Here is a 23,217-nt window from a genome sequence, read left to right on the forward strand (position 1 = left end):
TATGAACGTGGCTACAGAGCTTGGCAACTTTCTACATGTCCGTTGTTACGCTCACACCCTAAACCTCGCCTGCCAACGAGCGCTTAAGTTGCCCGCTGTAGCACGACTGTTGGGTCGAGTCAGACGGATCACCGCCTTCTTCCACCGCAGCACCACAGCCAGTCATGTGCTGGAACAAAAGCAGGCCCTACTCGGTAAGCAAAAGGCTTAAAATTAATTTTAAAAATAAAATATTTACCTTTGTAATAGAAGTGAGTCTATTTTACATATTTTGCAATCAAAGCAAGCTTTTTATTAGTTTCTAAATTACCAGTAGGCTATTTAAAAATATAATTCCTTATATAAGCTACTAGTAATTAGCTTTTCTTCTTCTTTTTTAATTTTACCAGAACTGCCTAAACACAAACTGAAGACAGATGCTCCAACAAGGTGGAATAGTGGCTTTGACATGGTTGATCGGTTCCTTGAACAGCAGCCTGCCATCTGCGCTGCGCTTCTCTCCCCTCAAGTAAGTATTGGATTTAAGATTTAATCAGACCTAGTAGCAAGCCAAGGTTTGAAAAATATTTTAGTTAATTGAAAAGAAAAAAAACTTAAAAAAAAAGACTTTAGAATAAAAATATTATAAAAATATGATATGTACAAACAAAACTAACTAAAAAAAAAATATATATATATATATATATATATATATATATATATATATATATATATATATATATATAAAATGTCTTTAGTTTTATTTGTCAATTTGACAAGACAGCCTTGAGGAGGCACTGGTGCATGTGTTTGAGACAGTCTAAATGACTGAGTCGTTGTGTTGGCGTGAATGGAGAACTCTTATAGCATACAGTGTCAATTCCTTTATTTTAACTTTTCCTGTTCTCAATTCCCATCATCCTTACAGGTGAGGAAAGGTGCACATGACATCTGCGCACTGAGTGAGGGAGACGTGTCTGGCACTGAACACCTTGTGAAGATCCTCAAGCCCATGAAATTGGCCACCACCACAATGTCTGAGGAAAGCATGCCTACTCTCTCAATCATCGCCCCACTACACACACAGCTCCTGGCCGACTTCACACCTGCACCAGAGGATGATCCGATGACCCGGGAAATCAAGCATGCCATCCGGGAAGATTTGAGGAAGAGATACACATCTACAAAAGAGAGGCACACACTCCATACAGCATCTTGCCTGGATCCTCGCTTTAAAGCTCTCCCATTCCTTTCAGAGGATGAAAAAGTGGAGACATACAGCAGAGTGACTACAGAGGCTGCATCATCCCTCGAGGTATTCTCTCTTGATATTAATAATTCTATTTTTTTTTAGAGAATGATTAGTTAATGATCTGATTAATAGAATGCTTTGTATCAGTTGTGTGCTTTGTATGCTTCCCTGTGTTAGGTGATGAGGCAAGAGGCTGAAGTCCCTGAGGGGAAATGTGATGACATGGCTGAGGGGCATGATGACGGTGAGGAGGATGATGCAGTTCAGAAGGTTTGCGATGAAGCCCTGAAGCTGCATGAAGATGGCCCTTCCACGCCCATTACCTCAAGACCATCTTCTCTGACTGCACTGCTGGGCCAAACATTTAATGTTGCTGTCACCACAGCAGAGCCCAAGTCGGCACACACCAGGGCTGAGGAAGAGGTTCGCATGTATCTGGAGGCCCCTTCCCTTCCTCTGACCGATGACCCCCTTGAGTGGTGGAGCACCAACCATCATGTGTATCCTCTCCTAGCTTAGCTGGCCAAACGATATTTATGTATCCCAGGAACAAGCGTTGCTGCAGAGAGAGTGTTCTCCACTGCGGGAGACATTGTGTCAGCACAACGGAGCACACTCACGCCACAACATGGGGACCAGCTGGTCTTCCTCCATAAGAATCTGGTCATTCCAGAGCTATGAATGTTTAGTAGGGCTGTAACGGTATGGGATTTTTTCTTACCGCGGTGATGAAGCAACAAGAATAGCGATTTGGCGGTTATGCTTTTATTTTTCCGTCTTCATGTTGCGTGACAGGAAAACCAACATGTTAACGTTGTCAGGTTTCAGCGAGGATCTTAACGGGGTGACGATGTTGCCAGCCGCACTGAATACACGCTCCGATGGAGTGCTCGTAGCGCATATAGACATATATTTTCTGGCCACTTTTGACAGAAGAGGGAATCGAGCCTGATTATCCCGCCACCAGGCAAGCGGATCAGAGTGCAAATCGAGGGCTTCCTCCTGCAAATACCTTGTGACTTCAGTGTCTGCACGGATTCTTTTTGGAACCGGATTGGAGGATTGTGCTCTTCTCATTCCAAGCAGGTCCGCAAGATTCTTTTTTTTTTTTTTTTTTGGAGGAGAAGATGGCGCACTTTCTCCTTCTCCCTCTCCAGCCGCAGCGGCACTCATTGCAGCTTCTCCATCCCTGATATCACGCCGCTCTTCGGGCATTGCCAGCATCTCCTCCAGGAGCGCTTCTTTAACGTCATCTCGTGGGTTGATGTCCTTGTGTCTTGGGTCAATGAATGAGGCCTTTGCCAATAGTTGCTGTGTTGCAGGTGCACTATATTTGTCTTTCAAGACTCCAACCATTTTTTTTTTCATGTTGCGCGTCAACTCCGTATCTTCATCGGTTGGGAGCAAAAGATCCTCAGTTAATAACTGTAGGACTGGTTTAACAGAAGACGCTGTAACGGTCTTCTCGGAAGACAGCGCATCTGTAAAATCCGCAACCTTCTTCAGCGCTGCATTAATGGACTCGAGGACTTCGATGTCCTGCCACATCAGTATCAAATTTTGGCTGCGCCGGTCATCCATCAACACCTGCCTAATGGCTGGGACTTGCTCAAGAATGCGCGCAACCATTTTCTGCTTAGTGCCCCACCTGGTAGGACAATCCTGTGAAAACATTTAAAACACAATTGTAATCCCCAATTAGGCTATGTTTTTTGTCTTGTGCAATAAAATATATTTTTTTTATACACCGTGCCACTCTCTCCTTTTCGCGAAGAGTGCAATGTTCACATCAATCTATATTTTGTAGCTTATGCCCCTATACTATATATATGATGCTATTATCCTTATTTTCAATTTCTTTATTTTTTATTTAATGTGTAGGCTATTTTTGCCTTCTGTTGTGTTCTATCTTACGGAGCCCCGCACATTACATGCAGGAAAAAATAGGCTAAATCATAGGCTACGTTTAGCATGTGGAAAGAACAAAGTAAATAGTCCGCACGATTTTGCAAATCGAGGGAACGAAATAGTAAATTGTGCGCATAATTTATAAATCGAGGGAACGAATTAGTAGCCTAAATCGTGCTCACAATCAGAGAGCATTGATTGTTGTTTCCATAAGTTTTGCCCAGTTATTTACAGTAGGCTATTTTATATTTCGTTATTTCGTTTCATATTCGCTTTGAAAATGTATAAAATGTATAATTATTACATCATAAACATATTAACAATAATATGAAATAACATTTATTTAAATAACTTTTTTTGATATCGTTTCGTATTCGCTTTGAAAATTGATAATTATTATAAACATTAACAATAATATGAAATAACATTTATTTATATAACTTTTTTCGATATCGTTTTGAAAAATTATAATTATTACATCATAAACATATTAACAATAATATTAATTATCATTTATTTATAGATTTACTTTCTTTTTATATCTTTTGAGTTTAATATTAATTATACAGCAGGTTTTGTCACCGTTTGCAACCCTTTATTATGTAGAATAAATTGTTCAAAGTTTCAACAAGTTGCTTTTGGACGAGTGGTTTATATCCACGGACTGTTACCTGAAAAACAACTTCTAAATCGAAGTTTAGCACAACTCACCAGAACTAAGCAGTGTTGGGGCAGGTTGTGCTCGACTTGCTCTCTCTGGAGCTTTTTCTTCTTCTGCCAGCTCTGGGAGAAAGCCGTCACCAAATTTCTGCAGACACCCATGGCTTGGGCAGTGCGGTCCTTTTCTGACTTCATCGAATTGGTGACGGCTAAATGTAGATTATGGCCAAAGCCATGTCCAGCCAAGCTTTCAGACCGCAGCCACAATATTTGCTCCATTATCCGTTGTAATATAGACCAGTTTCCTCTCATCCAGGGACCACTCTTGGAAGGAGGACCTGAGGGCTTCCGCCAGGTTGTCACCCGTGTGGCTTTCTGGCGTGAACACAGTCTCCAGGCACTTTGATTTTAGTTCCCAGTTTGCGCTGAGATAATGTATGGTCAGGCTCATGTATGGCATCATGTTAACGCTTGACCACATATCAGTTGTCACTGAGAAATAATCGACGTATTTTAAGTCCTGTATTATGCCGTCCTTCACTGACAGATACTTTTCAGGGATCGCTGTCTGAGAAAAGTACTTTCCGTCAGGAAGTACATATTGCTTATCAAATGTATGTAGCATGGCTTTGAACGCTGGCTTCTCAACGGTACGGAATGGCACCATTTCTTCAACCAAGTAACGAGTAACGCTATCAGTAAGTGCTCGCCACTGATTACTGCCTCTTTGGTAGTGTGCACCTCTCCCAAAGGCTTCGGAGACTCCCAACTGTCGCTGCTGGCCTGAGGTTGTAGCTAAGGTTGGTGTCCTGCTGGTGCTCCCAAGTCCGGCAAACGCCACAGGATGGTTAATTCTCAGATGTGATCTTAAATTAGTTGTATTTCCTTGCGAGACGGATACTTTTGTGCGACAAATACGGCATACTGCCTTGTCCAGATTCACCGGCTGTCCCTTGTCATCTGCCTCAAAGCCAAAGTGTGCCCATATAGGCGACACAGTATTTGGTTTAGACACTAAATTCATGGCCATTTTTTTGGATGATGTCAGCTAGCGCTGTCAACGGTTATTGCCTAAACCATATGAAGTGATAGCTACCGGTTGGCCTATTTGCAATTAAAATCTAACTAACACCAACTGTTTAAGTTACGCTTTTGTCTTTTAATGCCCGTGTTTGTGTGTATTTAATTTAACATTATCTAAACATTACAAGTACTCAAACATGGCTAACACTTAATTAAAAATCAGACACACACACAAAAAAATCCCCCATATGTTTAATGAACTGTCCCTCCCTTGCTCAGGATGCGGGCTTTTCCCCAGAAGCCCTTGAACATAGGACTCGCGGAAAAAGTAAATTATTAGCAAATATGAATGTGTTTATAGTTCAAATCACACATCATATGCAGTCCTGTAACTTTCAGCAAAAAAAAAAAAAAAATCATGTGCGGTGATGACCTCACACCGCGGTAGGCATCTCATTAATGCGGTATTGCGGTGATGCGGTTATCGTCACACCCCTAATATTTAGTACAACTTGGTTGCTCACAAGTTAGTGTGTTGCATTTTGTCACTGTGTTCTACAGTACAGTATATAAGCTTAAGAAGAAAAAATGAAAGACAAGGTGTTTAGGTGGAGAAAACCTTTTTCTTTACCTTAAAGGGGGGGTGAAATGCTCGTTTTCACTCAATATCCTGTTAATCTTGAGTACCTATAGAGTAGTACTGCATCCTTCATAACTCCAAAAAGTCTTTAGTTTTATTATATTCATAAGAGAAAGATAGTCTGTACCGATTTTTCCCGGAAAAACACGAGCGCCTACAGGCGTGACGTGTGGGCGGAGCTAAAGAATCACGAGCGCCAGTAAGCTTTTGTGTTGAGCGCGTCTGGAAGCTGTGACACAGATCCAGAGGCTGAAATTTAACAAGAGCAGCATCAGCGAAGGCGGTATGCTATGTGGTATGTACTGAAACTGTATATATTTGCTTAGCGGTTTTGGAAAATGACTAAGTTCCACTTTGTCGTCTTTTTTTTTTTTTTAAGCTGTACATGTGGAAAGTGCAGTTTGATAACAACATCGCATGTTGTTTACTTGATGTGCTTACGCGCTGATAGCTAAGTAAACAACATAGAGATATTTGAAGCAGTTTTACTCACCGCCTGCGGTTCCAACACACGATCGTGACCCTTTTTCGTTGGGACTGCATTATCCTTAAGAAATAAACGATGTGCAAATCCGGTGTCAAACTGGCCCTTGTTTGTAAAACAAGCATCTTCGAAATGCAGGGAACAAACACAAACACTTGCACAACTCCGTTGATGCTCTGTAAAAATATACTCAATCCACTGGTCCCTTAATGCTGTTTCTCCCCTTGGTAATCTGTGCAGGGTTGTCTTGCCCTGGCAACCAAAAACACACTCCTTTTGTGACATTTCGCGACGCTTTCGCTCTGATCAGTGAAGTCTGTTGTGCTCTCAGTGCTCTGCTATACGGGAGCGCGCGCTCTTCCGGCAGAAGTGCGTCAGGACCCATATAAGGAAATTCCACTCCATCTAACGTCACACAGAGCCATACTCGAAAAAAACTTTCCGAAACTTGTGACAAACCGGAAGGAGTATTTTTGGAACAGAAATACTCCTTCAAACGTACAACTTAATTTTTGAAACTTTGTCCATGTTTAGCATGGGAATCCAACTCTTTAACAGTGTAAAAAACTCAGTATGCATGAAATAGCATTTCACCCCCCTTTAACATGTTTTGACTGCAACCTGCAGTCTTCCTCCACCTGAAAACGTTGTCTTTCTAGAAGAAAATTGTCCAATTTCTACAGTATGTTGGTTCTGATCTACTTCCTAAAGAAATTAAGCCTTTTATTTATTTGTTATTGTTTAGTTCAACTTGATGAGTCACAACACAATGTGATGTATTCATTTGTGTTCTACAGAACATAAGCTACATACAAATAATTCTGAAATTATAACAACACGACACAGAAAGTGCTTTGAATTGTTGTTACTCAATAAAAGAGTTAAGTAATTCAGTAGCTGACTTTTTTTTATATACTGGAATCACTTTGTAGTGTATTTTCGTTTACTGTTGTGAAATGGAAAATCAATAATCGCTATTCGAGAATCGTTAATAATCGAAAATCGACTGTAATCGAATCGGGACTTCAATAATCGTAATCGAATCGAATCGGGAATTCGGACAGATTAACCACCCCTACTGAGTATGCACAAGAACATGACTGCTTACCATCAGAAGACATGGAACAAGTCATGAAACAACTGAGAGAGTTCCTTCAAGACAATTCACATGCATATGACCACAAAGTTGAGTCGTGCTCGCTGTGACCAGCGACAGAACATGTAACCCATGCTAGGAAAACCCACAGCAGCCTTGTTTTGTTTTGTTCTTCTTCTACCTATCCTTCTCCTTCCCCTCTTTCCTGAGTAGGTGAAACACCTAGACACCCTGCAAGGGTCGAAGGTCTGATATTAGGATTGACTCGCAACACCTAATATCCGCCAGCCACTCTAAACTGAATGGAAGCCAGAGAGCTCCATGCATGATAGGTCAATTCATTGAATTGAAAATGAAATTACTAGAAAACTAATGGTAAATGTGTAAAGTAAGACAACCTAGAAGAACCAAACAAAGTTAACCACAAATTTGATTCAAAATAAAACAACAATTTCCAAGACGATCTAAACTATCCTCAATGTGCTAAACTACATTGACTAATTGAACTTAACCACGTGTACCTGAATAACCTGATGCCTGCACCAGTACAGTAACTGTCATGGAGGTGTTGTATTGCTGTTTGCTGTGTTTGTCTGCTTCTTCTGCCTTTGTTTCTCCAGCGATCGACGATGTCTTCAGATAAACACCTCACCGATCGAAAGGGGGATATATAACAGAAATGACTCGAACCAGAAAAATTAAAGAGTCGATCAGGGCTGTGTTTGAAACACGAGCCGAATTCCTCAGGAAGTCATAAAACATTCTGTGCCACAAGTCCCAAGCAAGATAACCAACCAACCAACGCTTTCACAGAACAGCTTTCAACATTAACACCACTAGAACAATTATTGACAATTTTAATTAGGAGAAGAGATTTGTAAAATTTGTTGTTCGTATTTGATAAGCAACGCCGGACATCACATGTAAACCCATGAGAGTACTACCCAGGTGAAAAAAAGTGCACTAAAATACGTACACTTCCATAATACACTTTCATAATGTACTTAAAGTGCTCTATTTTCGACACACTTATTTTGCACTTAATATACCAGAAGATTATCTTTAGTACTGCTTAATATAAACTTAAAATCATTTTAGTATACTCAATTGTGCTTTTTAGAGACACACTGAAGATGAATTTAAGTGTATTTTTAATATACTTATTTCATATTTTAAAAAAAATGTATTTTGTTACCACTAAGTATAATTGAAATCATCTTTAAATAAAATAATAAACTATTTAAATTATAATAATATTAATTTATATACAAATTATACTTAGAATGTATTCCTCGATTTAAAAAGTGCTCTAAAATACATTTTATTACACTTCCATAATGTACTTAAAGTGCTCTATTTTCGACACACTTATTTTGCACTTAATATACTGAAAGCTTACCTTTAGTACTGCTTAATATAAACTTAAGATCATCTTAGTGTACTCAGTTGTGCTTTTTTGAGACACACTGAAGATAAACTAAAGTGTATTTTTAATATACTATTTCATATTTTCAACAAATGTATTTCGTTACCAGTTTTAGTATAATTGAAACCATCTTTAAATACAATAATAAACTATTTAAATTATAATAATAATAATATGTAATTATATACAAATTATACTTATAATGTATTCCTAGATTAAAAAAGTACACTAAAATACATTTTATTTAAGTGCACTTAATACACTTCCATAATGTATTTAAAGTGCTCTATTTTCACGCACTTATTTTGCACTTAATATACTGAAAGCTTACCTTTAGTACTGCTTAATATAAACTTAAGATCATCTTAGTGTACTCAGTTGTGCTTTTTTGAGACACACTGAAGATAAACTAAAGTGTATTTTTAATATACTATTTCATATTTTCAACAAATGTATTTCGTTTCCAGTTATAGTATAATTGAAACCATCTTTTAATACAATAATAAACTATTTAAATTATAATAATAATAATATGTAATTATATACAAATTATACTTATAATGTATTCCTAGATTAAAAAAGAACACTAAAATACATTTTATTTAAGTGCACTTAATACACTTCCATAATGTATTTAAAGTGCTCTATTTTCACGCACTTATTTTGTACTTAATATACTAAAAGCTTACCTTTAGTACTTCTTAATATAAACTTAAGATCATCTTAGTGTACTCAACTGTGCTATTTTGAGACACACTGAAGATGCTTTTAACATACTATTTCAGCTTTAATTTTATCTTTAGATTAAATCTTTAATACATTTTTAAATACACTTATAAATTATTTAAAATATAAGAATATATCAACTGTGCTATTTTTATACAAACTTAAGATGAACCTAAAACATGATTTTAAAATATAATTTCAGCTTTAATTTTTTTCCCCCTTAGAGCAATAGAACCCATCTTTAAAACATTTTTAAATACACCTTTAAATTCTTTAAAATATAAGAATATACAATCATATTATATTTATGGAAACTAATTTATTGTAAAAATGTATTTTAACTATGTCAAAAGTACTTTTATAAAACATTTAAATGTTAATGGTTTTTGGTAATTGTCCACCATTGATGAAGGCGTTTAATACAATAATCATTTTAAAGTTAGATGTAATGCATTTGATAAAAATGACCGGTAAATGTAATTCATGTAAATGAAAACACCTATAGTTTAAAAGGATACAGGAGGAATGGTATGTGTACAAACAAAAAGCATCTCTTTCTTAAAAAACACTTTATTTTTTTTAAACATTATTAAAGTCCAAACAGACTGTTGGGAAACAAAATAACACAAGTGGCAAGCTTAAACTAAAAGCATTAAAGGAGTTCACCCAAAAATCAAAATGATCTCAGTTTTTACTCACCTGCGTGTTGTTCTAACCCCGTATGGCTTCCATTTATAATTGCATAACAAAATATTATATTTATGATGTAATCTGAGCGCTGGATAAGTCTTCCATTGACTTCCAAGGGGCTTAAACTTGCTCGATCAGAAAACATATAGACATTGTTTAAAATAGTCCAAGTGACTTCAGTGGCTCAACCATCCATTTATCAAGCGACGAGAATAGTTTTTTTGTGCCAAAAACAAACAAAAATAACTAATTAACTAACCCTTTAATAAAATGATTAAACTACAGATTACTGTACGTATCTTATATGAACAAAACACTAATTTCTTCTTTACTTTCACATTCCTTTCCCAACAACAACAAAAAATTACCTTTACAGTGTTTTTTTTTTTAAAACAAAACTTTCGTTATTGCACTTTCGCCGTATTACGGCTCTAACCTCGGACTGTGACGTGCCCGGAAACTCGGATATGACAGTGTCTGCCGAAAAAAAAAAAAAAAAAAAAACATTAGTACATTAGTGCTTTATGAATAGCCACAAAATTATTCATAATATCCACCTCATGCTTATAGGATATAAAGCTTGCTAGAATATAGACACACAATGATTTTCTAGGCAAAAAGAGACCTTTTTCACAGTCTGTGTGATCATATCTGTTTTGTAGTAAAGGATGGCTGCGTTACTGTCGGCAGTTTTGTGAAGAAAGCTAAACTAGCTGAAATTATACCCAGCAGGCACCGGACGTCAATATAACGTCATGCTGACATTGGATCCCAACGTTGGTCAGACGTTGTAATTTGGTTGAAAATGAAAATCGGGTTGACGACAGAACCCAACGTCATATTGACATCGATCTCCAACGTTGGTCAGACGTTGAATTTTGGATGAAAATGAAAATCTGGTTGACGTCAGAACCCAACGTCAGGATGACGTCGATCTCCAACGTTGGTCAGACGTTGAATTTTTGATGAAAATGAAAATCTGGTTGACGTCAGAACCCAACGTCAGGCTGACGTCGATCTCTAACGTTGGTCAGACGTTGCATTTTGGATGAAAATGAAAATCTGGTTGACGTCAGAACCCAACGTCAGGCTGACGTTGATTTCTAACGTTGGTTAGACGTTGCATTTTGGATGAAAATGAAAATCTGGTTGACGTCAGAACCCAACGTCAGGCTGACGTCGATTTCTATCGTTGGTTAGACGTTGCATTTTGGATGAAAATGAAAATCTGGTTGACGTCAGAACCCAACGTCAGGCTGACGTCGATTTCTAACGTTGGTTAGACGTTGCATTTTGGATGAAAATGAAAATCTGGTTGACGTCAGAACCCAACGTCAGGCTGACGTCGATCTCCAACGTTGGTCAGACGTTGAATTTTGGATGAAAATGAAAATCTGGTTGACGTCAGAACCCAACGTCAGGCTGACGTCGATCTCCAACGTTGGTCAGACGTTGCATTTTGGATGAAAATGAAAATCTGGTTGACGTCAGAACCCAACGTCAGGCTGACGTCGATTTCTAACGTTGGTCAGACGTTGCATTTTGGATGAAAATGAAAATATGGTTGACGTCAGAACCCAACGTCAGACTGACATCAATTCAATTCAATTCAATTCAATTCAAGTTTATTTGTATAGCGCTTTTTACAAAACAAATCGTTACAAAGCAACTTTACAGAAAATTATGTTTCTACAATATTTAGTAGTAGCTAGTAGTTTGTGCACATTTGACAGGATTTTAGAAAAACTAAAAAATAATAATAATACAAGACGTAGTCAGCTAGACGATGAACTATCAATATTATTAATTAAGTTATTATATGATTAAGTCACACATTTAGGAATAATTGTTAGTTCTGTTTGTTCATTCAGGGTTAGCATCATCTGAGGTCCTCTGAGGGTCAGCATCATCTCTTCTCAGGTGTTCTGGATCCAGACTGGAGCTTGTGTAAATCCTAGTTCCGTGGCAAAACATAGAAACAAAATACAGACATCATTAGCATAGCTGCTGATCCAACAAAGTAAAATTAGTTTAACCCAAGCTAATGAATAAAAATGCACCTTTGATCAGATGCAACTACACTCACAATTAAAAAGATACATTATTCGAATGCTTGGCGAAAGAGATGTGTTTTTAATCTAGATTTAAACAGAGAGAGTGTGTCTGAACCCCGAACATTATCAGGAAGGCTATTCCAGAGTTTGGGAGCCAAATGTGAGAAGGCTCTACCTCCTTTAGTGGACTTTGCTATCCTAGGAACTACCAAAAGTCCAGCGTTTTGTGACCTTAGGGTGCGTGATGGGTTGTAACGTGGTAGAAGGCTAGTTAGGTACGCTGGAGCTAAACCATTTAGGGCCTTATAGGTAAGTAATGATAATTTGTAACTGATGCGGAACTTAATAGGTAGCCAGTGCAGAGACTGTAAAATTGGGGTAATATGATCATATTTTCTTGACCTCGTAAGGACTCTCGCTGCTGCATTTTGGACGACCTGTAGCTTGTTTATTGAAGAAGCAGGACAACCACCTAGAAGTGCATTACAATAGTCCAGTCTAGAGGTCATGAATGCATGAACTAGCTTTTCTGCATCAGAAACAGATAACATGTTTCGTAGCTTGGCAATGTTTCTAAGATGGAAGAATGCAATTTTTGTAACATTGGAAATATGATTTTCAAAAGACAAATTGCTGTCTAATATAACACCCAGATTTCTGACTGTAGAGGAAGTTACAGTACATCCGTCTAGTTGCAGATTGTAATCTACAAGATTCTGTGTAGTGTTTTTTGGTCCAATAATTAATATCTCCGTCTTATCCGAATTTAATTGGAGAAAATTCTTTTACATTTTTAACACAATCTGTTAGCTTAGATAATTGGGAAGTTTCATCTGGTCTCGTTGATATATATAGCTGAGTATCATCAGCATAACAGTGGAAGCTAATTCCGTATTTTCTAATAATATTACCAAGGGGCAACATGTATATTGAAAATAGAAGGGGACCTAGGACGGATCCTTGTGGCACTCCATATTTTACTGATGATAAATGAGATGACTCCCCATTTAAGTAAACAGAATGGTAGCGATCGGACAGGTAGGATCTAAACCATCTTAGAGCCTGCCCTTGAATACCTGTATAGTTTTGTAATCGATCTATGAGTATGTCATGATCTATGGTGTCGAACGCAGCACTAAGATCAAGTAAGACTAGAAATGAGATGCAGCCTTGGTCTGACGCAAGGAGCAGGTCATTTGTAATTTTAACAAGTGCAGTTTCTGTGCTATGGTGGGGCCTAAAACCTGACTGAAATTCTTCATACAGATCATTTTTATGCAGGAAGGTGCTCAATTGAGCAGACACAACTTTTTCAAAAATTTTAGACATAAATGGAAGATTTGAAATAGGCCTATAATTTGCCAGTACACTAGGATCTAGTTTTGGTTTCTTAATAAGAGGCTTGATAACCGCCAGCTTGAATGGTTTTGGGACGTGTCCTAAAGATAACGACGAGTTAATGATATTGAGAAGCGGTTCTTCGGCTACAGGTAACAGCTCTTTCAGTAATTTAGTGGGTACAGGATCTAATAAACATGTTGTTGGTTTAGATACAGTGATAAGTTTATTTAGCTCCTCCTGTCCTATGGTTGTAAAGCACTGCAGTTTATGTTTGGGTGCGATGGATGAAACTGAAGTGTTAGATGCTGTAGAATCTACATTCGCTATTGTATTTCTAATGTTATCTATTTTATCAGTGAAGAAATTCATAAAGTCATTACTATTTAACGTTGGTGGAATATTTGAATCAGGTGGCATCTGGTAATTTGTTAACTTAGCCACTGTGTTAAATAAAAACCTTGGATTGTTTTGGTTATTTTCAATGAGTTTGTGTATATGCTCTGCCCTAGCAGTTTTTAGAGCCTGTCTATAGCTGGACATACTGTTTTTCCATGCAATTCTAAAAACTTCTAAGTTAGTTTTTCTCCATTTGCGTTCAAGACTACGAGTTACTTTCTTGAGAGAGTGAATATTACTGTTATACCATGGTACAGTACGTTTTTCTCTAACTTTTTTCAATTTGATTGGGGCAACAGCTTCTAATGTATTAGAGAAAATAGTGCCCATGTTGTCAGTAATTTTGTCTAATTCATGTGTATTTTTGGGTACAAATAGCAGTTGAGATAGATCAGGCAGGTTATTTGCGAATCTGTCTTTGGTGGCTGGAACAATAGTTCTGCCCAGACGGTATCGCTGCGACATATAGTTAATATCAGTTATACGCAGCATGCACGATACGAGGAAATGGTCTGTAATATCATCACTTTGAGGTACAATATCTATAGCAGTAAGATCGATTCCATGCGATATAATTAAATCTAGTGTATGATTAAAACGATGAGTGGGCCCGGTGACATTTTGCTTGACTCCAAAGGAGTTTATTATTTCAGTAAACGCAAGTCCTAATGTATCATTTGTATTATCAACGTGAATATTAAAATCTCCCATGATTAGCGCCTTATCAACTGTAACTAGAAGGTCTGAGAGGAAATCTGCAAATTCTTTTAGGAATTCTGTATACGGCCCTGGTGGTCTATACACAGTAGCCAGAGCAAGAGATACATTAGATTTCTTTTGCATGTCTGACAGAGTAACATTTAGCATTAGTATTTCAAAAGAGTTAAACCTGTATCCTGTTTTCTGGGTAACATTGAGAATATCACTATATATTGTTGCAACACCCCCGCCACGACCAGTCTGACGGGGCTCATGCTTATAACAGTAGTTTGGTGGAGTAGACTCATTTAGACCAAAATAATCATTTGGTTTTAGCCAGGTTTCAGTCAAACAGAGTAAATCATTATCTGTGATCATTTCATTTTTCAATAACTGCTTTTGGTGTGAGTGATCTAATATTTATGAGCCCAAACTTTAAAAATTGTTTTTGTTCATTTACTTTACATTTTTCTGGTTTAATTACGATAAGATTTTTTCTAGATCCTACATTATATTTATATTTATATTTTGACCTCACTATTCTGGGAACAGACACAGTCTTAATAGGTTTTACAGCACAAGTACTTTTATCATTTAAGCGGGTGGAACAAAACTCATCATAATGGTTATTTGAGAATTGACTTACTAGTCACATGGAGCGAAGTGTCCTGGAGATGTTGTCAGAGAGAAGCTCCGCGCCGACTCGACTGGGGTGTAATCCATCAGCGCGAAACAGTCTAGGACGCTCCCAGATAAGATTCCAGTTATTAACAAATAGCAGTTTCTGTTCTTTACACCATGACAACAACCATTCATTTAAAGCAAAAAGTCTACTGAACCTTTCGTGTCCTCGTCGATACGTGGGCAGTGGTCCTGACACGACGATCGTCGCCGCGGGCGTCGTGCTGCGAACCGTCTCGATCAGGCTCCTGAAGTCCCTCTTCAGCGTCTCCGTCTGCCGCAGCGTGGTGTCGTTAACCCCGGCGTGAAGCACGACCGCTCTCGGGCTCTCGTCGTCCTTCAGGATCGCAGGTATCTGCGCAGAAACATCGAGAACACGAGCACCAGGCAAACAATGAGTGTGCACTTTACCTTCGGCTAACGTAGCACTTACGTGTCGGACGATGGAGTCTCCGATGATCACAGCGTCGCGTCCTGTCTCGCGGAGGGGAGCGAAGCGGTTCTGGATGGAGATCTCGAAGGCAGGAGGGGGAGATGTCGTCGCCCGGGACCCGGCTCGCATCCCCCGCTGTGGATGCACCCAGGGTCCGTGGTGTCCCGGCGTCGCAGTGAAGGACATCTGGGAAGATCGCGTCCTGGGTGCACCGGGCCTGCGCAGAGAAACACACGGAGTAGACGTGGTGGGACTGTTAACAGCACGCTGTATACTTACCCCGGACTTGTGAGCGTCAGCCCGGGATGATTCCAGCGCGGCTCTCCGCTCTCTCAGCTCGGCCTGCCTCCGTTCCAGGTCGCGAATCTGCTTCCCCACGGCCTCGAGCTCGAGCTGCACAGAGTGGAGACATTCATCCGCCATTAAAGCAAGTAACAGTGAGTACAGCAGTGGTAATGTGTGTGAATAGAGTATTAGCAATGTAAGCTCAGTTAGCAGCAACCACGCTTGCTGATGCTAACTGGCTAAAAGCTAATAGCGGACCTGGGAGATCAAAATAAATCTAGTGATAGCGAGTCGCTCTAATTGATTTTGTTGTAGAATACAATAGAGGATATATTCACGCGTTATATAAACGGAAACGATGGTGTATAAAATAGATTTTTAAGTTAAAAATAGTCAATGAAAAGAATATAGTGACGGAGCTCAAACGCAGTTCAGCCGTCAACAACAAACGTCGATCTCCAACGTTGGTCAGACGTTGCATTTTGAATGAAAATGAAAATCTGGTTGACGTCAGAACCCAACGTCAGGCTGACGCCGATTTCTAACGTTGGTTAGACGTTGCATTTTGGATGAGAATGAAAATCTGGTTGACGTCAGAACCCAACGTCAGGCTGACGTCGATCTCCAACGTTGGTCAGACGTTGAATTTTGGATGAAAATGAAAATCTGGTTTAGGTCAGAACCCAACGTCAGGCTGACGTCGATCTCTAACGTTGGTCAGACGTTGCATTTTGGATGAAAATGAAAATCTGGTTGACGTCCGAACCCAACGTCAGACTGACGTCAGTCTGCTACGTTGGTCAGACGTTGCATTTCGGATGAAAATCTGGTTGACGTCAGAACCCAACATCAGACTGACGTCAATCTCCAACGTTAGTCAGATATTGCATTTTGGATCAAAATGAAAATCTGGTTGACGTCTGAACCCAACGTCAGACTGACGTCAGTCTGCTACGTTGGTCAGACGTTGCATTTCGGATGAAAATCTGGTTGACGTCAGAACCCAACGTCAGACAGACGTCAATCTCCAACGTTAGTCAGATATTGCATTTTGGATCAAAATGAAAATCTGGTTGACGTCTGAACCCAACGTCAGACTGACGTCAGTCTGCTACGTTGGTCAGACGTTGCATTTTGGATGAAAATGAAAATCTTTTTGACATCAGAATCTAACCTCAGACTGTCTGAAAATGGAATACACAAATGTTTTGTGGTTTTATCAGAAAAATGACTAAGAGATGAACTGGATTATAACAAATATGATTTATTTATTCACATGTTGTATCATTTACATTTAACATCGAACAGAACATTTACAAAATAATTACATTTTAACATCAACATTATTGGAACTGAATAGTTTTGAAAACATACATTTTATTAACATCTTTCTTTTTTTCCTGCCACCTCCACCCACCCTGTCTGGTGCACAGTAACGTCGCAAGGGCTGTGCAAAGCGTGCAACTTCACTAGGCCTCACACCTCTAGAGGGCCTCGCTCCTGGCCTGCATTTTATGTCATTTATATCTCATTTTTATTACTATTTTTTCCACCCATCTTGTCCTTTGGTAGACTAAAATAGTCAAGACTACAAGTATAAGAATGAGTAAAGCTGTTTGTTGATAGGACGAAAAAAATGATAAAGTTTAACTTTTAAATGGTCTAGAGCCCTGCATTTCACCCTGACTTTTTTTACACTCCAGGCCGGGTTTCGGGCCAATTTCCACATCATAGTTCAGATGCGGGCTGTCCTTAGGCCTGTTTAAGGCTTCTCCTTATTTTTATATTTAAGACATCCATCAATTAGTGATGAAAAAATTGCCGCACTGAGGGAAACAACACGAGACCGTGCTAACATGACTGTCAATAGCGGCTTAACAGTGTTAAGTGTCCCGCAGCATCACAGTGTTCTGCTTTTAAATGCACGCAATAGGCTTAAGCTTGACATAAAGCATCTTCAAAAAATTATTACCATAAATGAGTCATGGGGTAAATAGGAATGAGATTGAATTATTTACTAATAAATAGTTTTCTGAGTTGGTGTAGCAAGGATGATGTTGCTAATCCTGACTCGCCAACTCTTAATTTTACAAGCCTTAAGAGAAAAGTTCATCTTTATGGATTATCTTTATAATGAATGAGTTTTTGTTTCTGATGTGTTGTATTTTGAAAATAATTATTTTAGAAGAAAATGTTGGATCGCACTTTCCATCTGAACTCTTCATATATAACTGTCTACAAGCCTAGAACTAATTTAAGCATTCTTATTAACTTATTATAATTATGATTGTAGATCCTTATGAGCTAGTGCGTGGCCATGATTTGTGCGCAAGCATGTCAGTGAGCAAGGCATCACAATCGAACAGATGCATGTTAAAGTTGAGTTTGTTGCGGTTCTGGCTTTGCTACCGTTCGGACGTTCTAGCCTACTGTTCTGCGCTTCGCTTATTATTTCTGTACTTTTCTCAGTTTTTTCTACGATTTTTTACTTCAGCAGATCAGCACAGTGCTCAAACAAAATATTTTTGGCACAAACGCTAAAACTAAAAACTTTTTTTGACTGGAATAATACTACAAAAGAAGACTCCCACTGCCAGCAGCTTACATTCTGGAGATGGGAAAACAACTGCCTACATTCAAATGGAAGAGAGAGAAAATGCCTCCTGTTGGATCTACTTGTTGCATGAACTGCTGCAAACTTCTACAAAGAATTGTGATTCTTGAAACAAAGTTACTTGCTGGACTTCCAAAACAGGCGAAACACTCAGCAGACTGTCGTCATGGACCCTCTCAGCATACAGCCGGTGAGTCCCATGAATCTTCTGAATCTCAACAGTTTGTACCAAGTGTAGAGGAACAAGCCGAAACGGATCATCACACTAATCGATGGCACAAACAGGGTGCAAGACCCAGAGGAACACAAGACATCAGATTGTCATGAGTTTCTCGTATTGTTGCCGTAGCTTTCTCTACCCCAGATTCAACTATGACAAGGCTTGTAAATACCAGTATTCTACCTCCCACTATACATCTTGAAAACAGATTTGAAGAATTAATGAATGCGGGTGAGGAATCCCCAAATGTGATTAGCAGCTAACACCGTTACTAACAGACAGTGACATTCAGCTCAGAGCGTAGCCGAGCCTAGGACTCTGATAGTGGGTGACTCTATTATCAGAAACATCCGTAGCAGGACTACAATAACATGCTGCCTTCCTCAAGCAACGGTCTCCTATGTGAACAAGGAACTTCAGAAAATGAAGCACAAGACTACAAATCTAATTATCAATCCATGTGGGGAAGAATGATACTCTCAAAAAGCAGTCAAACATCCTTAAGAAGGACTTCAGTGAACTCTTTCAAACACTTTGAAGACTCCAAGTTCAGTCGTTCATCAGTGGACCACTCCCAACTGATAACACCATGCAGCCACAAAAAGCACTGCTGATGGACACCATCCCGGAAGAGACCTGCCCTCAGAGCTCCTCACAGACAGACTGTGATGTATCAAAACAGATACAAGACTCAGCACTCAAGGATGACTTTCTTGAAGACAGCCGGGGAAGCCAAGACAACATATCACAGCCACAAGAAACACCAGAGACACAACCCATCTCACCAGACACATTATTCCTCTCTCCAGCATCTCCACTTCTGTGCTTTTCACTGAAAATTGTAGAATTGGTGTATGCTTGGACTAAACTCTCTCACTCATTCGCTGCAAGCCCGCAAATGTCAACAAGAAAACAGCAGGGTCCCAAAACATCAAAGCCTGGGGGCCCTGCTCCTGTGAGAGCTCTCAGACCGCTGCAGCAACAGCAGGCCCCAAACCCTCAATCTGCTGAAGGTGAACCAAAAACAACTGATAGAAGCTCTCAGTGATATGTGTCGGGTCCCTGCTATAATAACCGCAACATTCACAAATGTTTAAAGAACAAGTGGGAACCCAGTGTGCCTGTAGCTTTCTCGATTTCACTTTTATCATGTGACAGAAAGTTTAAGGCCATCTTAAGCCGAAGGGCAAACTCATCTAATATGCATCAAACTAAAACTGATGTAATGACATAAAGCACTGCCATCAAGTTAGCATCTTTAAACATTTGCTCACTAAAAAATTTAATCATTTTGTAATCAATGACTTTATAACCACAAACAATTAGGATTTTATGTTTCTAAATGAAACATGGCTAGAGGACAGCTGCAGTTCAACAGTCCTCAATGAAGCAGTCCTTCCTAACTTCACTTCCATGAGTGTTTGCAGGACTGTTAGGAGAGGTGGAGGTGGAGCTGCTTTTTTAAAGATGTCTATCAATGCAAACAAGTGTCATTTGGTCATGACTTGTCTTTTGAATATTTAGGGATTGTGCTAAAAGGTGCTCAACACATTCTTTTTATTATTATTTACAGGCCTCCAAAATACTCTTCAGCATTTTGTTGAGGTAACAGAAACGTTATCAATGATTTCCTCAGAGTTTGACTGTTTTGCTAATGCAGGGGATTTTAATTTTCACATAGACAATGCAGAAAACAAAACTACAAAAGAAATGATAACAGTTCTAAATACCTTTGACTTGATTCAGCATGTGCATGGACCCACACAAAGGTGGACACACTCTAGATGTAATCATCAGTAGGGCTCTAAACATTTCATTCATTGTTATTAAGGACTTAGTACTATCTGATCACTTCTGTATTTTCTTTGATATATTGATCTCTGCTACCACTTACTCTAGAACTGTCTCTGTCAGAAGGATATGCTTTCAAATGTAGCCGCACTTAATAACCAGAGCCGTAGTTCGCTGACAAGTGGTGCATTATTGCGTTCAAAATCGCAGAAGAATCTCATGCGGTTATGAACGCGATATTGCGTAGCTTGTCAGCGAACTACGGCTCTGTCTATTAAGTGCGGCTCCATTTGAAAGCAGGTTATTGACATCAGCAACTAAGTGCAGCAACTAAAATCATCAACTTGCTATATTGACACACTTCCCACATCTTTTTTCAAAAGTGTGCTTAACTGTTTAGAAGTAAATCTCTCTCTGGGACTTTTCCAAACTCCCTGAAAACTGCAGTTGTTAAGCCCCTAATGAAAAAGAGCAATCTTGATAACACCATTTTGAGCAATTATAGACCAATATCTAATCTTCCTTTTATAGGCAAAATTATAGAAAAGGTAGTTTTTAATCAGCTGAATAAACACTTAAACATCTGGTTTCAGACCGCATCACAGCACAGAGACAGCACTCATTAAGATAATAAATGATATTAACTTAAATTGTGACTCTGGCAATATATCAGTGCTGGTATTGCTAGATCTCAGTGCTGTGTTTGACACTGTCGATCATAACATACTACTAGAGAGACTGGAAAACTGGGTCGGGCTTTCTGGGATGGTACTCAAATGGTTCAGGTCATACTTAAAAAGGAGCGATCATTATGTGAGTCTAGGAGAGCATAAGTCTAAGTAGACATCCATGATATGTGGAGACCCACAAGGTTCAATTCTTGCACCGCTCTTGTTTAGCCTGTATATGCTTCCTCTAAGTAAAATAATGAGAAAGAACCTAATTGCCTATTACAGCTATGCTGATGATACCCAGATTTACCTAGCCTTATCTCCAAATGAATACAGCCCCACTGACTCCCTCTGCCAATGCATTGATGAAATTAATAGCTGGATGTGCCAGAACTTTCTTCAGTTAAACAAGGAAAAACTGAAGTCATTGCATTTGGAAACAAAGATGAAGTTTTTAAGGTGAATGCATACTTTGACTCTAGGGGTCTAACAACTAAAAATCAAGACAGGAAACGTGGTGTGATTCTGGAGACAGACCTTAGTTTCAGTAGTCATGTCAAAGCAGTAACTAAATCAGCATACTATCATTTAAAAAACATTGCAAGAATTAGATGTTTTGTTTCCAGCCAAGACTTGGAGAAACTTGTTCATGCTTTATCACCAGCAGGGTGGACTATTGTAATAGGCTCCACACCGGCCTTCCCAAAAAGACCATTAGACAGCTGCAGCTCATCCAGAACACTGCTGCCAGGATTCTGACTAGAACATCTGAGCATATCACACCAGTCCTCATTAACTTCCAGTTACATTTAAGATTGATTTTAAAGTACTTCTACTTGTCTAGAAGTCACTCAAAGACCTAGGACCAAAATACATTGCTTCCAGAATCAGCCTCCAGAAGAGATCAGATGTGCTAAAACACTAATCACATTTAAATCTAGACTCAAAACTCATCTGTTTAGCTGTGCATTTATTGAATGAGCACTGTGCAATGTCCGACCTGATTGCACTGTATTTTATGTATTAACTGTAAGATCATTTTCTATTTCTAACTGTTTTAAATTCAAGTCAATTTTTAAATAATTTCCAAAGTTTTAAAATTGCTTCTTTACTTTTGTTCTTCATGATTATTTTACTTCATTTTATGTAAAGCACTTTGAATTACCATTTTGTTCGAAATTTGCTATATAAATAAACTTGCCTTGCCTTGCTACAGCAACCTCCCCCACCACACACACACACACACACACACACACGCAAAATTGTAGAGGGCCTCGCACATCAACTTTGCACAGGGCCTCTCACCCTCCTTGCGACGGCTCTGCTGGGGCATATTTTAAACAAAAGGCAGTGGCTGCTGCAGTATTTGCCCCGTCTCTTTTGATGTTTTCTGGACACTCTCTGTAAGAAATATTTGAATAAGAAAATGTGTAAGTATAGGATATGATGCACTATAGTAATCACTGAATGTAATCATTAACTATTTATTTGCCTTCCACAGAATACATTTAGACCACTTACACTATTGATTTGGTTTCTTAGAAAAAAATAAAAATCTATCCTAGCTTTAAGAGCCATGAATGTAAATTACATGCTATAAGTCATCAAAATATATTTCAGCTTGTGATGCAATTGACAAACACTAAGCAGACAATCTAGCAAAAGAAAACCATGACAACAAAGACACATTGCAGTATTTTTTTGCAGAGTGTCTTAAGGTAAATTAACATTTAATGTCTAATACATTAAATGCAAAAACAATTGTTAGAGAATGCAAAAACAATTGTTAGAGTTCTGAACAATAAAGATAGGCTGGCAACAGGAATGACCTGCCAATCAATAAGAAGTGTATATATGGAAGTTTGTGTGATTTCTGTGTGACAGATGAGTACCTACAATACGAGGTTACTGGTTTTCACTAAACCAACAGAAACTAAACAACGCTGAATGTCACAATGATATGATGCTAATATTTGTATTATATGTTAATTTTGTTTTACCTGTGACAACAGTGTACAGATTGATCTTGGTGAAAGCAAGCTTCCCCTTCCCCCACTTCATACTGAAACAGGCCATGACCTCATTTTTCATCAACCTGTGGATACAAGAGTAATGCCCAAATAATTAATTATACATGACACATTATGA

General features: G+C 38.7%; 1 protein-coding gene across 1 annotated transcript; it reads right to left on the bottom strand.

Moving 5' to 3' along the window:
- Positions 1-1,996: 1,996 nt before the first annotated feature.
- LOC113059580 (zinc finger BED domain-containing protein 1-like) lies at positions 1,997-3,146 on the bottom strand. Its single transcript, XM_026228143.1, has one exon. It carries the CDS (start codon positions 2,903-2,905, stop codon positions 1,997-1,999), a length of 909 nt encoding a protein of 302 aa, XP_026083928.1. The 5' UTR covers positions 2,906-3,146.
- Positions 3,147-23,217: the final 20,071 nt, after the last annotated feature.

This window comes from Carassius auratus, chromosome 41 (genome assembly GCF_003368295.1).
Source record: "Carassius auratus strain Wakin chromosome 41, ASM336829v1, whole genome shotgun sequence".
Taxonomy (NCBI): domain Eukaryota; kingdom Metazoa; phylum Chordata; class Actinopteri; order Cypriniformes; family Cyprinidae; genus Carassius; species Carassius auratus.